The 16,621-nt window shown below is 44.0% G+C and overlaps 1 protein-coding gene and 1 long non-coding RNA gene across 22 annotated transcripts in view; one reads left to right on the top strand and one right to left on the bottom strand.

The window, feature by feature from the left end:
- Nucleotides 1–16,621, bottom strand: part of KALRN (kalirin RhoGEF kinase) — a 646,977-nt gene that overhangs the window by 297,798 nt on the left and 332,558 nt on the right. For 17 of the 21 annotated variants that reach the window (XM_035724483.1, XM_035724467.1, XM_035724482.1 and 14 more), the window contains exons 11-13: nt 16,422–16,613; nt 6,871–7,079; nt 3,406–3,580 (exon numbers count right to left, since the gene is read on the bottom strand). In XM_035724483.1, coding sequence (XP_035580376.1) covers nt 3,406–3,580; nt 6,871–7,079; nt 16,422–16,613 — 576 coding nt within the window. The remainder of the gene's footprint in view (nt 1–3,405; nt 3,581–6,870; nt 7,080–16,421; nt 16,614–16,621) is intronic. The other 4 variants (XM_035724481.1, XM_035724478.1, XM_035724508.1 and 1 more) reach the window with 1 other exon arrangement.
- On the top strand, nt 12,346–15,518 carry LOC113918246. The gene is made up of 4 exons (XR_003518491.1): nt 12,346–12,410; nt 13,067–13,187; nt 14,411–14,583; nt 15,299–15,518. It is a non-coding gene; the product is annotated as an uncharacterized LOC113918246 (long non-coding RNA).

The raw sequence follows: 16,621 nt of genomic DNA on the forward strand, positions 1-16,621 counted from the left end.
GAAGCTGAACCTACAGGAAACACTTTACAGAACATCATGTTCCACCATGGGTCACCCTGTCTGGTCTCCATGGAGGCTAAGAAGTTATGTCAGGAATGCAGCTGCAGTCCTGGCTTTTGAGCAGTTGCCTATGCATTTGGGGTAAGTTTCATTCTTGATGAGGGTGTCCTATGACCTCAGCCCAGGTTATCCTATGGGCGTCATACACACCATTCTCACTGAGGAAAAGGAGTCTGGCACAGCAACTCCTGGACTATCTTAATTTTTAAATTAATTAGCCCATCTCAGCCATCGGTGACATGGTTAAGGAGTCACGCTTAGATTCCCAGATGTCAGGGGTGCAGGCCTGCTCTGGTTTTCAGTAATCCCCAGGAATTTCGAGTATGTCCATCAAATGCCTTTCACGAGGGAAGGACCCCATAGCTGAAAGGTCTGCAGTGACAGGCCCTGTCCTGGCTAATGTCAGCTCCGACATGTCCCTCACTACACAAGCCGCCCTCGGTTTCACACTCTGACCCTTCCCTAAATGTTTGCTCGTCATCCCCCCACAGTGAAACACTAGCTGGTATTTGAAATAATCTCATCACCCTCAAAAATAGCTTCTGACAATCTGAGTTGAAGCAGAACTTTTTCATAGGGTTGGCAGGATTTCCATATCAATCTGAGATGAAATGCAGCCGTTTCCCAAGCTTTGGGCCACACCCCAGATGGGGCACAAGACCCCTTCTAAAACTTGGATGTCACTGCCTAAACCAGAGGGTGCTGAACCAAATCACTATTTTCATCTCCCTCATTTTATTAGACCCCATACTATGTCCTCACTTTTGCTCTACTACATATCAACTATTCAAGTTTTTGTGCCGTATGGGGATTGCAGGGGGGAAGAGAATTTTTATACAATACAAAGGCTGAAGAATTCAAATCCTGTAATTGAAATAACAAGCCCCTCTGGGGCAACATTTAAATAGGATCCAATTTTAAAGTATTGGATTTACAGTTTGCTTTTTTGTTTTAATGGATAATTTTGGCATATACTCGGGATTGTTTTTCAGGAGTGGGAACGGATTTTCCAGAATCACTTCAGGCAAACACACCCTATTGATGTCCCCTACCCCCTCCGGCTAATGTCAGGGGTGCAGTTCATGGCAAAGTGAAGCTATCTGACTCATTCTGCGACTAAACCAGCAACCCTGACCTCAAAACCATGCCATCTAACGAAACAAAACCTAAACATCCAAACCCTCAGATGGTTTCCTTCCTCTCAAGCAGTTTTTTATGTGGACCGGGAATGAGAGGGGAGTAAATAGAGACCACAAGAGCAGAATCACCACACCTGCTAACATAATTTCCCAACGGAGGCGTTCACCTTTGGCAGGCACAGCGGAGCTGGGGAGGGCTGGTGGGAGTGCCTGGGGCTGGCGCCACTGCAGTCAAATGTAACTCTGTTTATTTCAGTGAGCCTCACTCCCAAGGACCAAAGATTAACAACTCACACCCCCTCCTTCCTTTCTTTGCTACCTTCATCACCCCAGCTTTATGAAGTTCACCACATTCTCTCTGCTGCCTGCCAAAATCTCTAATTTTCCACTAGTACTTTCATTGTTCTCTCAACATATACTTTTAAGTATACATTTATTTTTCTTAAAGTTTATTTATTTTAAGTAATCTCCGCACCCAACGTGGGGCCTGAACTCACGACCCTGAGATCAAGAGTCATGCACACCTCCAACGGAGTCGGCCAGGCACCCCACAACTTATGTTTTAATACTACTTTCTACCTGAAATCCTTTTGAGCGTAGATTCAAAAGAAATTAAGTAAAAAGTACACATAAATACACCTAAAGTTACAGAATAAGCTGGAAGGATAATCAAGATCTAGATTTAAAGACTTATCTTTTCCTTTGTTCTGGAAACTGTCCAGAATGCCCCTTTTTGAACAGGTAGTCTTTTTTTTTTTTTTTTTTAAAGATTTTATTTATTTATTTGACAGAGAGAGACACAGCGAAAGAGGGAACACAAGCAGGGGGAGCGGGAGAGGGAGAAGCAGGCTTCCCGTGGAGCAGGGAGCCCGATGCGGGGCTCGATCCCAGGACCCTGGGATCACGACCTGAGCCGAAGGCAGACGCTTAATGACGGAGCCACCCAGGCGCCCCTGGAACGGGTAGTCTTAAGCAAGAAATTGCAGTGGCTTCCAGGGGGGCAAAAGTAGAGGTGTGGTGGTTATAAGAAGAAAAAGACCGTAAGACAGGGATAGGAAGGATTGTTTTAGGACTGCTTTCCTTGTATATTTGTGATTCTCAATATAAACCCTGTTGCTCACAGAATTGAAGAAGAGTATCTTTTGCCAGGACAGTTCTCTGGTCCTGGCCGGGACTGGGATTGGGATATGGGTATTTCAACATTAAAAAAAAAAAAAAAAGGCATTTCCTTCCAAACCAGTTTCATGAAGTTTCCACAGATATTGTTGGGAAGCTCATTCCCAGACACCCAGAAGCCCCAACTGTGAGGAGCCGGTTGGAATGCAAAACAAAATTTTAAAAAATGATGGGTGGAGAGCGCTTTCCCTCAGACCACACCAGCAGGGAGCAAAGAGAAGATAGTGCCTCTTTAATTTAACCCTTTCCCTATCCCTGAAAAGGACAAAGTGCCTTGGGTGTTGGATACCCTTCACACCCCAGGAACCCTACTGGCCTGGCTTTAGTTACTGTTTCAAAGTAGAAAATAATAAAAGGTAGATATTAGGTGGAACAGACATTATTAATAGGCATCACAAAGGGATATAAATATATTAGAACATCCGATTCTGACCTTTCCAGAAGGAACTGAGGAGTCCATGAGTTGAACCAAGATGGCCTTAGCATAGACTTACTTTCTTGGTGAGCACAAAGCAAACTGAAGAAAAGGTCTTTCTCCCCCTGGCTCCTGACTTCCTGACTGCTCTATGATTTCATCTAGCTCCTGACCTCTAGCATTCAGCTGAGGAGGCCTCCAAATTTTAACACCTACCTACTCCTGAAGCTAAAGGATCCAATCACCAACTCAAATGGCCAACGCCATGGTCTTTCAGGAACCAAAGTACCAAGGGTCCAAATAATCCCATCAAAAACCTTCTCAGTAAAGTAATTCCCACACAGGAAGTGAAACAGAGAGGCTCTGCTTGGCAGAGCAGGTGAGAAGGACAGAGGAACAGAACAAGGTAGAATGTGAATTGGGAATTTGCTGATTCTAAAAATGTATCCTTGATGCACCATCCCCTCGAATTCCCATAGGGTACTGCCCAATGCTCCCTTCCCAGCCCCTGTTGCAGTGCCCTTGACCAGGAAGCAGGCCAGTATGCAGTGGCCCCAGAACTCTCCATGACTCCCCTTCTTCTCCTTTCCCAGTGCCCGCCTTCCCCACCTCTACCTCAATGGTATACTGCTCGAAGATGCGCAGCTGCAGGAAGATGTCCAGCTTGATCTTCCGCTCGTGGAACAGTTCCTCCATCTGCACCTGGGCATCGTCCAGCTGCTGCAGGACTGACTCGATGTGGCTGATGGAGCTGCTGTGGGGTGTCTTGTTGTTGGACACAGCCGAGTCCCTGTGGCCGAGTAGGGGGGAAAAGGGAGAGGCCTTGCCATGTTAAAAGTGATATAGGGGCAGGGGGCCTTCCTCATCTGAGCAAGGTGGATGTGAATCGACTGGGTCATTCACGACATTTATCAAACTCCTCTTGTGACCCTGAGACTGTCTTTAGCAGGTGAACCAACGATACGTGTATCGTCTTTGAGGTTCACAGCACTGTAGCTCTGAGACTAGCTGCTCTCCTAGTCCTCAGAACTGTGAAACGGACCAGACAAAGGAATGTATGGAAAGGGCTCTCCAAAGCAGAATAGATTAGGGAGCTGGACTGGTTCCACACATACATGCAGCCGATGATGCACTGGTTTAATACACACACATACACACGCACGAGAGCAGACACATTGATCACAAGGCGTAAGAGTTGACAAATTAAAGGCATATGAAAAAAATCACCCTTCCTAGTTTTACCTCACAGGATTCTTGTTAAATAAAATGAGATCACGGCGACCAAAATTATTCATCCACTTGATAATGCCATGCCAAAGTTATGGGCTTGTGCTGTTACCCAGGCTCCAGGCTGTTGTGAGGAAAGCACGGGATGTAGAGGCCACAAGCCCAGAGTAAGTCCCCACTCTGACACACAGGGGCCTGTGGCCTTGGGAAATCACCTCCTGGAGCCCCAGCTGCCTCCTATCAAGTGGACTGAATAATCCGCCCCCCGCCCCCTGACTTCGTGGTTTGCTGTCAAGTAAGACCATGCACGTGAATGTGCTCTGTGACCAGAAACGTGCTGTGTGAATGGCCATTAATCCTGAAAGGACACAGGAGAAGTGCCAAGCACTGACTGGGGCCCAGGCCCAGCTGCAGAGAGTAGAGGGTAGGGCCTAAGAGGCTGGGGCAACAGCAAGGTGGCAAAGAAGATGAGTTCTGATTTGGGCGTTACAAGAAAAGGAGGAGCCCAGCCAAGCAGGTGGGAGGCCTGCACTCTCTGAGCAGTAGAGTCTACGAAAGTGGCAGCGGGGAGGTGACATGTCATAGGCGGGAACCAAAAGGAAACATATTGAGCTGCTCAGAGAAGTAAGGGGTGGTGAGACCTCCGAAGAGATCATTATAATAGGACAATTACAGGTGTTCAGACGTTTAGAGTCTATAGGGCCCTGAAGCTTACAATAAATGGGCACATTCATTATCTTGTGGCCTCTTGGTTTCTTATACAATGTACAAAGTAGGAGGGCAAGAGCAAAATCATCAGCAGGCTTTCTGAGCACCAGTCCTGTCAGCCTGCGTTTGTCTCAGAAGCAGCTGTGTCTGAGCCCACACTGTTTCTGAAGGGGGCATAAGGCCCATGGTCAGGAGGCCCTCCTTCTGTCATTCTGAGAGCTCCCTCTCCTCTGGCCTATTTGGGCACAAAACCCCACCACCGCACAGACACCCAATCAAGAACAGAATATAAGGCATGTACTTGATCCTCTGCATTATGCCATTTGTTGAGCACTTTGCTGTTGGAAGGATATGCTTGTTCTTTCTGACTGCTCCTCTCGGGCTGTTTTCCATCACACAGCTTCCAGAAAGAAGAGAATGATTTCTGACCATTTTGCACGGCACCTATGTCAGCATCACACTCACTAGGAATCACAGAGATGATGCCAAAACCACCTGAGGTGCTCCAGTGATGAGTGCCAGAAGAGTCAAGGAGATTGAGAGAAGATGTGTGCTCTGCTGGGCGGGAGGCTTCCTGCCCCTCTCCACTCTTTTCCTCTTTGACGAGTCTTGAAATCAGGGACAGGAGCCTGGGCTAGAGTCAGGCTAGTGGGGGCGTACGTGGTCACCAGTGGTTATTGGTCACACAGCTAGCTAGGGTCCTCTCTGAAATCCATGGCATTTAAGTTGTAGAAACAGGCCTTTGCCATCACAGAGTAACCCTCAGCCCTTAGGCATCACGTAAGGTTGGCAGGTGAGAGCAAGGGTCATCACCATAGACCCAGCCCACACAGAACGAAACCCACCAAGTTTGTGAAGAGTATTTGGAGAGGAAACACAAAACCATCACAAAATTCTAGAGCTGACAGAGCTCCTAGAGTGACCTCCTTAATCACACAGACAAAGCAGCTGAGGGCCAGAGAGATTAAGAGAATGCCTGCTATTTGGAATTTTTTTTCAGTAGGGCTTCCTAGATAGGCAGACAAAATTCATGTATTACATGTTAGTAAAGATGAACTGGGGGAAGAAGGAAAAGAGGCTGTCTTGTTAGTATGCAACAGGAGGACTCAAGACATCTCATGGGCATGCTTGGAATCGACATGATTAATTTCCAACAGAAAAACGTGCCAGGGCTATCTCAAGGTAAGTTCTCATTATTTGTTTAATTGGACAATTGGTACGGGGGTGGTGAAAAACCCTCTCCAATTCAAGTAATTCCCTCAGGCCCCAGGGCTGGCCTGGGGCTTGCTGATGAGATTATTTCTGTCCGGAGCAGGCAGAGGTCCCAGCACTCGGTGATTTTAGGATAGAACAAGTCCCCGTGGGCAGACATCATTAGCACCATCAAGTCCTATTTATACAGCACCTGGGCACAGGTGTGGCGCTGAGGGCTTCCTCAAGGCCCCATGACATTTTATCTGAGGAGCCTGTGCCCTTGACAGGGACAGGAAGCTAGATATTGATGCCAACAGAAAGGAGGCAATGGTGTGGATGATTCTAAATGAATGTAAGGTTTTCGACAGGATTTTCCTTCTTAGTTATGTTTGTTTAGGTTGATACAGAGGGAGTTGTAGTTTCTGGGCAGCAAGGAATGGTGGTAAGGTCATATGTGGGTAATGGAGAGCAGAGTGGGATAATGACACACATTCTCTAGATCCCCATGGGGCCAAAGCCACCCATTTTTGCCAACTGCGGCACTAGCATTCAGGGTTCAGCCCAAGATCAGAAGCCAAAGAACACTATATTCCATACTGGCTATTTCTCCACATAACCAAAAAGTCCATAATTCTTCATGAAGATGTTATTTATTTTCTGTTGAATGTTGTTAATTTTTGTGTCTATGTCACTTACGGGTGTCTATGTCACTGATGGCTGAACAACATCATGAATCATACGTAATTCTTTGAAACACCAGAGCTTTCCCATTTACTATTTCATCCTAAACTCAAGTTGGGTATGGCCCAGGCATTTTCATATCTGACAGAGGGAGAGACTGAAGCTCACACAGGACCACAAAGCCGGCTGTGGCTGAACCAAGACCGGGACACGACTTATCTCACATCTAGTCGAGGGCATTTCCCACTGGAAAGCACTGCCCATGCTGACCTGGCCTCGCTGGGCTCCCCCAGGGAGGGAGGCGCTGACCTGAGCTGCTGGATAAGGTCTTCGCCTTCCTTGATGACGTTGAGCGTGGCATCCAGAGTGGCGGTCTGCTGCTGCTGGAACTGCTTGATCAGTTCCTGGACCGCATCCACTGAGTCCGCACAAACATCCTCCAGCATCTCCTTCTGAAGGTCTTCCATCCATGTCCACAACTGTGGGGGAGAGAGCAGAGACCCCACTCAGGGCAGACAGGAGAGGTCAGGGTGGGGGCCAGGACTTTCTGACAAGAAAGTCAGACAGGGGTCATCCAACCTACCCTCCACCAGTCAGTGACATATGTTAGACTGTCCTTCTCACCAGCACACCTATGTTTATATTCATTGCTCATCTCCGCTAAGTTCACTCCATTAATGTTTCCGTTCCCTAAGGATGGGAACCACCTCTGGCTTAACTTCCCTGTGGTTCAGGGAAAGTTGCAATCATAGAGCAGGGGGGATCACTCATCTTGGAGAGGCTAGGAAGAACAGAGGACTGGTGAGGGACATATATTATTTCATCTTTCAGAAAGGAGGGCTTTGCACACTCCAGGCTGCTAGATGCTGATTCCTAGAAATGTATCATGATTTTGGAAATATGCAAAAAAGGAATGGGATGCTCAATGAGAACCAAATGACGATTCATTTTAAAAATATGTGTTATGCTAAATTATTTTGTTCTTTTCAGGGCTGCTAGGTTGGTTAGAAGGTTGAATGCTAAAAATGTAGCTTATCTTAATTTCAATGTAAGTATGAGCCATTTCCCCCATGATAGTCAAGCACTGAAATGCAGCCAAGGTGATATTACTGGTCAGGCAACTTTAAAAGTGCTAAGTATAATGTTTTGAACAGAATAAGCACTGGAAATGATGAGGAGCTGGACTGAATTACTGAAAACCCATGAAATGGTATCTCTTCCTCATACTGAAACTAGGTCTCCAGTGGTCTGCCACAGGGCTCTACTCCTAATACTCCTACAGAGCATGCTCATAAAATGATGAAGGGAAAGATGAGTTTGATGCTTGCTTAGAAATAAGGAATCTTCACCTGGCTAGCCAGAAAGATAAGCTCAGGGCTCTACCAGGAAAAAACAAAACAAAACAAAACAAAAACAGTACAGAGAGAAACTGGATAGACAGAATTGGATGTGGATTTTGGCCCCTGTTCTTTTAACTTGTCGTGCCTTTGAGTAAATCACTCCACCCTTGGCTCTCTGACTTCATGTGTAAAATAGGTTGAGGAAAGCATTAAATAAAATAAAGGTTAATTACCTTCTGCTTCTAACATTTCTGTAAGTCTTCTATGTTAAAAATATGGATAAATATCCACCTCAAGAATATTATTTCATCTAGTTAGTTCTCAGTATGGTAAATAAATCAAGGTATGGCCTTTGTAATTAGGGATAAGAAAAGAAATAATAGTGACAAAAATAGTCTCCAGATTTCAGACAAGTTATTCTTTGTTCTTTAGGTGGGAAAGGCTCCAGATATGGCAGAAGACGTTGAGTTAACAAGATTAACAAGCCTTAGAGACAGCAGGTAAGGGGGTGGTGGTATAAACAATGACCTTCTTGGACAGGGGAGAAACTCTCTGAGCCTCAGTTTTATAATCTACAAAATGGGTATAAGATCTGCTCTGCTCATCAAAGATTATGGGAATTAAATTACTTATTATTAATGCTTTAAGTAAACATATAGAATTATTAATAAACCCTTGGCATTGTGATGATTGCTATAAGGAATACAAATTATTATTATTCAGTGTGCCTGTCATTTAGCAGCTTACAATCTAGTTGTAATTCAGTTTATTTCCTTTACAAAAAACCTTTTTTTGTTGTAAAAACACAAAACAAGTTTTCCGGACCATAGAAGCTGGGATACATATTCCTACATGTATGAATGGATTTATTTCAAATCAGTTTGAAACCAGGAAGTTCAGGATATTGGTCACTGTTGCTTCATGTTATTTCATTTTGCCTAGAGAACGAAAGCATTTTCTACAGGTGCTGAAGTCCCTGGGTAAAAGATAATGGGTTCTCTGAAAAATTATTTATTATTTTATAAATTATTTTATAGAGAGGCAATACAGCATAATGGTCAAGAGTTTTAAGCCCCAAGTTCTACCACATATCAGCTAGACAACCTTGGGCAAATAACCTACCCTCTCTGCACCTCAGTTTTCCTTATCAGTAGAGTGGGGATAATAATAGTGTTTACCCCCACAGAGTTGTAAATATTATTAAGTTGATACGCGTGTGTATGTCTGTATGTATATATACACAAAGAAGCAAGTTATATCTATATCCATCAATATAGATATCTGTATCTATATATATCATTTAGAAACAGTGCCTAGCATGTGGGAAGTGATAGATATTATATTTAAAAGATACTTTTGATGCAAGCACCTCCAGTTCCCACTAGAAGGTAGCAGGAAAGTTTGAAGTACTCCTTCATTCTGGAATTGGTAAAAGATCAACACTGGATTTGGTCCTTCAGTATGCTAGGCTGAGCTGAGCCTCTCTTTGCTGGTTTTGCTGCTTTGTCCTGGGATGTCTAAGGAAACCCTAGAGACTGAAAAGTCTAGATATTTCTAAAGGAAGGAAAGAAAGAAAGAAAGAGAGGAAGGAAGGAAAAGAAAGGAAAGGAAAGGAAAGGAAAGGAAAGGAAAGGAAAGGAAAGGAAAAGAGAATGTGAAGAGAGAGAGAAAAATTCTTAATCTCAGGAAACAAACTGAGGGTTGCTGGAGTGGTGGGGGGTGGGAGGGATGGGGTGGCTGGGTGGTAGACACTGGGGAGGGTATGTGCTATGGTGAGCGCTGTGAATTGTGTAAGACTGATGAATCACAGGCCTGTACCTCTGAAACAAATAATACATTATATATTAAAAAAAAAAAAAAGAAGACGATAGTAGGAAGGGAAAAATGAAGGGGGGGTAATTGGAGAGGGAGACGAACCATGAGAGACTACGGACTCTGAGAAACAAACTGAGGGTTCTAGAGGGGAGGGGGGTGGGGGATGGCTTAGCCTGGTGATGGGTATTAAGGAGGGCACGTACTGCATGGAGCACTGGGTGTTATATGCAAACAATGAATCATGGAACACTACATCAAAAACTAATGATGTAATGTATGGTGATTAACATAACATAATAAAATTAAAAATTAAAAAAAATAAATGACTCAGCCAAAAAAAAACAAAAAACACAACAAAACTGTGGACACCAAGCAAGTCATGTAAGAGAAAGAAAAGAAACCTGACGTCTTGAGGGAGGACAGGCACTGAGATGGAAGACTGATCAGGGTAAGGCTGGCACTTGCTGTTACAGGAATAAGAGACAGAAAAGAGGCTTATAGGGATCTTGAGAATTTTATTTGATTTAAGATAATTTTGTTCTCAGTACCATCCTTAAGCTATTTTAATGGCTTCATAGCTTAGAGGTCCTTTTTTTTTTTTTTTTTTTTGCTCCACACCCAGCAGCTCCCAATGGAGCCCAGTGTGGGGCTTCAACTCATGACCCTGAGATCAAGACCTGAGCTGAGATCAAGAGTCGGACACTTAACTGAATGAGCCACCCAGGCACCCCATTCCCTTATTCTTAATAAAACTTGAACACCTCTGGTGTTGGTCTAGGGAAGAAAGCATCATTTTTTTTCTGAGGAAATCCACTGTGCCTCACGGCTCTCCCTCCTCCTGATGGTCATGCAGCTAAATAGCAGGGGCAAAGAAATAGACCACAGAAATTACCAGATAAAAATGTGGTATCAGTGTTATAAACAAAGGGACTAGGGAAAGACTAGGGATATCTGAGGATACACTCTGACCTCTGAAGTCAATATCTTTAGAAAAATGTGTCCTCCCCCAAAACAGTCTTTGACTAGTGAATTGAAACGGATCTCTCACATTTCTGTTCACATATTCTACTATATTATAAACAAACCCTTGTCTAAGTCAGAATCAAACCTACTTACTGCTAAGGAAAATCAGCTAAGGGATAAATGATGAAGGACAATACTCAATGCAGCTCAGCCCAGTGGTTAGCAGGCTGATAAGAAAAGGAAGTGCTGGTCTACCTTCAAGAGGATAAAATGTCAAATAAAATTGCTAGTGATTAAAGAGAATTTGGCTTGGAGATAGGGAAGGGGACTACAGCACCAAAGACAAAGGGTTAGTGACATCTTTCTCTATTTTTCCTTCTGTTACAAAAACAAACAGAAGGAGAAGAGCTCTTGAATGGAATTGATATTTACTGATGATAATTCTTGATTCTGCCCCTGTCTGGCTACTCCTTGAGCACGGAAAAACTACTTTACTTCAACTAGTTCATATTTAAACTGGTAAGTGTGTGCGTGTGTACGCACATGTATGTGTGAACTCTCCAGCTTGTCTCTAAAATCCCTTCCAGCTCTAACTTGCTATGGTTTCTCTTCAAAGGCTGATGTCAAGAAGAGGGTAGCAAAGAAATGGCTCTCTAAACTGAAACACTGCAGTCACAGCTTAGACACTGAGACATCCAAAGTCCAGAAACTATAGCACCAGTTTGAGGATAATTGTGACACCAAGTTAAGACACTATTTGCAACCTAGAAAGCTTGAGTTGTGAGCCACTTGCAATCCCATGAGGCCACATGCACACAGTCACCTCTGAGGAGCAGCACATTTAAATTGCAGGCTCATAATGCAATTTTTTGAATAAGCACCTCTGAGGCATACATAAAGTGGACAGAAAGGAACATTAGTGTCCCTAAACTATGAGTAAGGATCAATATTCCATTTCTTAGGCTGCAATTTTCCTATCTGAATGTCCTATGGGTTTCCTTCTGTGTATGTGTTCATCTGACTGACCCCTGAAGAGCATACCTAGATTGCTTTGAAAAGAATCCACACCGGAGAGCCACTCCTAGTACTAATTTACGAATTATCAGGCAGCCAGTGAGACCCAGTCAGAATTGTCTCTCCCTTCAAGCTACCACAAGCAATGACTGCCAAAACTAGGTAAAATCATGGAGTGTGTGAGGTAATTGGTAGCAGCAACCACGTGTTTTTTTTTCGTATTGTTCTCCATTTTGGTTTCTCTCCCCTAGGGTAATCCTTTTTACCCTCTGCTTATGGAGAGTCTAATACATTAGCACTGCATCTTTCCCTTCAATCCACTGCTTCCAGAATGACTCTCATGTCTCAGCCATTTCCAGATGCTCTTCTTGGTCAAACACACCTGTACCGTGACCCATTCCTTCAAGGTTCTGCTCTTTGGTTGGCAATTATTACTTGGTCCATGTGGACGGACACACTTAGATGACTTTATGTGTTCTTCCTCTCAGAGAACACATGTGGTTGTGGCCCTGAATACTTGAATCCAAACAATGGACCCAATTTGAGAAGTTCTAGAACCTTAGCAGAGGTAAAGTTGAAGGAGGCTTTGAATGCACTACATAAAGTTGGTCCTAAGAGTGAACCAGTGAGTTCAGGAGAGGCCAGCCCATGGAGCCCATCTTGCCGGCAGAGAAAGAGGTAATGGAAAAAGGCAGGCAGGGAGGGACAAGGAAGGGAGACACTAGGAGGTTTGTAGAACTAATGAGGCTTATGGATGAGTGGTTACAGAAAGAGGTAGTCTACCGCTTTCCCCTGCTGATTGGCTGTTCCACCTGCACAGCTGTGGAGCACTGTGCCGATACAATCTACTGCCCTCAGATGTCTAGCTCCGCAGGGTGAACCACCCTTCCCTCGTTTTGAAGAGATAGTTTTTCTTTGGCATCAACTACCAGCTTTTATTTCTTAAACAAACACTGTGACAGTTTGGCAACTGAAATAGAGGATGAAGCAGTCTTGTTTCTTGAGAGCATCATCCCTTTGGAAGACTGATTTAGTTTTGGTTCTACAGTGGGTGGGGAGAGGAACATGTGTACATGTGAGTGTCCCAGGTGTTTGCGGGATGTGTGTGTGTGTGTGTGTGTCTGTGTGTGCACGCGCACACGCGTGTGCCTATTTGAGCAGCAAATAGCACGGAAGAATGATTTCACAAGTTCAGAAACAAATAGAAACGGGTATTTAATTAAGCTGTGTAATAAAGAGTCGAGGTTGATTATCTTGGCCACATTCTTTAGTTAATCTGACTCTCATATTATTATTACAAAAATATCTAAAAATGGATATTTTTGAAAGCCCAGCAATTGCAGCATTTCCATGGAAACACAGCAAGGAAAGAGAATTCTGTTTGGACAATCTCTGCAGAGCAGATGACACTTGCTACAAATGCCTTCTCCCTGGACAAAGAAAATGAGGACTTGGGTAAATCCTTCTCCCGACATCCTCCCTAGCTCTAGAGACCAGCAAAATGTCAGCTGCCTTCCTGTCCCCAGGCAAAAAGAAGCTATTAGAGAGTTCAGCACAATATATACGAATAGCTGAGGCTCTGCAAACATAAGCAGGTCCCGACACAGGTTTGTCATCTCTCTTTATAGTGTAGCTCTTCTCTCCAACTGGGATAAGAAATTTTATTTTTGTAAAATAACATTATTGGGATTGTTATGGATTTTCAGTCAAACATACCATTGAAGGAAAATTATAAAACAAAAGAATGCAAAAGAAAATTAAATCACCCATTTAACTTCTTTGTATACTTCTTTCTAGTCTTTGTTCTATGTGTGTATCAAAATTGTGGTCATGCTGGTTATACAGTGTTTTATGTATTATACTACAAGCCCTTTCTCATGCTATTCATGATCTTTGACAATGTGATTTTTAATGACTGTATACTATTTCGCTAGCTAGATGCACTGTGGTTAATGAATCACCCAACATGGACTATTTAGATAGTTTCTAATTATTTAAATTTGAAGAACACTGCAATAAAATGGTTAGAAGGTTTTAACCTTCCAGACTCCCATAGTCACCAAGAATTCATGAGGCAGGGCCAAAAGGATTAAACAGACTCTTCAATCTGTAGACGAAATGGGCCTGGAGGGTGTCTTTCTCCTATCTTCCTCCTGTTTCCTCTCTGATCCTAATTAGAGTAAATCTTTTGATGTAGGAAGTGGGAAAAAGTAAAATTATGAACTTCAGGCTGGGGAGTCACGGGAAGCCTAGGTTAAATCATTCATGAAGATGGATGTTCAGTTCCTGCTCAGAAATCTCGTGTACAGGGGCTCTATCTAATTCCTTCAAAATTAAATCTCACAACAACATTCTATTACACAGTGGCATTAATGAAAAAACTCTGCAGCAAACGACTGTATGTAGATAGAAAGGAAGAAAGAAAAGGAAGGAGAAGGGGAGCCTGTGTGGCTCAGTCGGTTAAGTGACTCTTGATCTCAGCTCAGGTCCTGGTCTCAGGGTTGTGAGTTCAAGCCCCACAACGGGCTCTACACTGGCATTGAGCCTACTTAAAACAAAAAAAAAAAAAAAAAGAAAGGAGGAAGAAATTAGCCATACCTAGGCAGGAAGAATCTATGACAGTATTTATCAGCATCTGACCCCACACTCACAACCTGGCAACACTTTGCATTTCTCAGCTAAGATCTACCCTCCCCATCAAGGCCCTGCTCTGAGGGTTGAAAATGTACAGAGGAAAAAGAAGAGAAAGGAGAAGAAAGAAGAGCAGAGGAGGGGAGGAGATGCCAGAGGAAAACAGGAGGAGAGAGTGTGGAACAGCAGAGGCAAGCACGAGCAGTCTTCAGGAAGACAGGTAAAGTCTCTGCTGGGTGAGAAGCTCCATCACGTAGACAGACTCTTTTGTGATGCTGAGTTTCCCCATTTGAAAATATGTTTAAGAAAATCTAGATCATAAGATTATCATGATGATTCCATGTGTCTGGCAAGGATTAGGTACCCAATTAAAAAAAAAATACTATCTACTATACATTGAGTGCTTACAGTGAACCACATCTTAGGTCAGGTAAGTCACCTGTATTACTTCAGACTTAATTACCCTTATTTATTATTGTTATTATCACCATCAAATAAAGAAGAGGAGAAGAAGAAAAAGAATCTTGAACATAAGAACTATAAGGGGTCTCAGGGCCACTGAATCCACCTGTACAATTTTATAGATGAGGCAACCCAGGACCAGGGACAAGTGATCTGCACAAGCTCACATGGTTCTATAGCAGCAGAATCTGGACTAGAATCTCAGCCTTCTAGCTCCATGCACAGTACGTGGGAGATAATAGCTAAACTAACCTCATCCATCACCTCCCTGGGCAGCGAGCACCCCCACAGCCCTCATGGGGAACATGACTCCTGTTCATTCATGCTCCATTCCATCACCCACAGGCTCATAATTAAAAGAGAATACACAAGCCTTTGGTTTCTGAAACCATTAATAAGAATTGGGTGAGCCACAAGCAAGCAGACAACCAGGCAGGAAAACCTGGATTAAAGTTAATCCCCTTGCTTTACAGATACTCATCAGAAAGTGGCTGTGGGTCCCACAGAGAGGAAGCAGAGCCATCTTCAGGGAGCTCGCCAGCCCTTCATCTGCCTGGGGAATCTCAGTTTAGAAAACATTATCTTTTCATGTTTTTCTCTGATAGGCACTGCAATGATTTGCATTCATTCCCACCAAGTGTCAGAAAATCCTGTGAAGTAGTAACAACCAGGCTTCTTAATGCAATTCAAATATCAAAAATCAACTTAATTAAGTAGGGTTAATTTTTTTTTTCCTGAGAAGCAATCAAACTTTAATTAATACTCCATTAAAATGAATTCCTGGGGGAACACAGGCATGCATACACCTAATGAGTTCATCTGCCAAGGGTGTTATTATAGGAGATGCTAAATGTGCCTCCTTGCTGGCCACTTACTCAATTTCAGAGTGCCCCATGTTAATCAGAAATGAAAAGCAATTGCAGGTTTGCAACCCTCCTCCTCTCTATGAGCCCCTCCGCCCTGCCAACAGTGTAACTTAATCTATCCTCCTGTCTCCACTCTGTGAATGATTCGGGCCCAGATTTAAGCCCAGCTGGCTTCCTCCTGCGTGAAGGGTACCTCAGTCCCCCTTCCTTCCCTGGCCACCACTCCATCATCAGGCAAGTTGAGAACCAACTCACTTTAACATCACCACCCTCTGGCAGACCTCATTAAGAATTTAATCCTCTGTTTTAAAAAGATAAAAACACAGAACACATTTGCAAACTCTGTATGCTTCTTGCTGGTAGCAAGATGATCAAAGTTCTGCAGGACTGAGTTCTGCCAAGAGACAGCAAGAGAAAGTGGATCCAGGGTGGGAAGGGAGTCTGCGATTTTACATTTCCTCTTGCCACGACTATTTCTACATCAGGGATCCCCAAATTTCTCCAGCTGCGGACTGAATGCTCCAGCAGACTCCCTCAGCGACCTGCCTCTGTGGCCCCCTCCTCACTAGAGATGAGAAGGGAAAAAGTTTGTTCCATTCTGGTTGAGACCTAACTACAGGTCATCGGGAGAAAATCGTTAGCATCATCACTGTCAGGAGGCTAGTATCCCTAAGACCACCCAGGCCCCTGCGCATACCAGCCAATGCTCCCTTCCCACAGCTCGCCTTACCTCTTTGGTGTGTGTGTGGAAGGAGACAGACATGTCCAGGAGAAGCTTCCGCTGTTCCACCCTGCGCACAAAGTCCTGGATGCGTACCTCCAGGTGTCGTGCTGCCTTGTAGATCTCCTCGGGGTCACATTCCCCGGTCTGAGCCAGCTGCTCTGCGGCTTCTAGGAGCTTGTCCGCATTGGTGTAGGTATTCTGCCAGC

The sequence above is a fragment of the Zalophus californianus genome, chromosome 1, assembly GCF_009762305.2.
Source record: "Zalophus californianus isolate mZalCal1 chromosome 1, mZalCal1.pri.v2, whole genome shotgun sequence".
NCBI classification, from domain to species: domain Eukaryota; kingdom Metazoa; phylum Chordata; class Mammalia; order Carnivora; family Otariidae; genus Zalophus; species Zalophus californianus.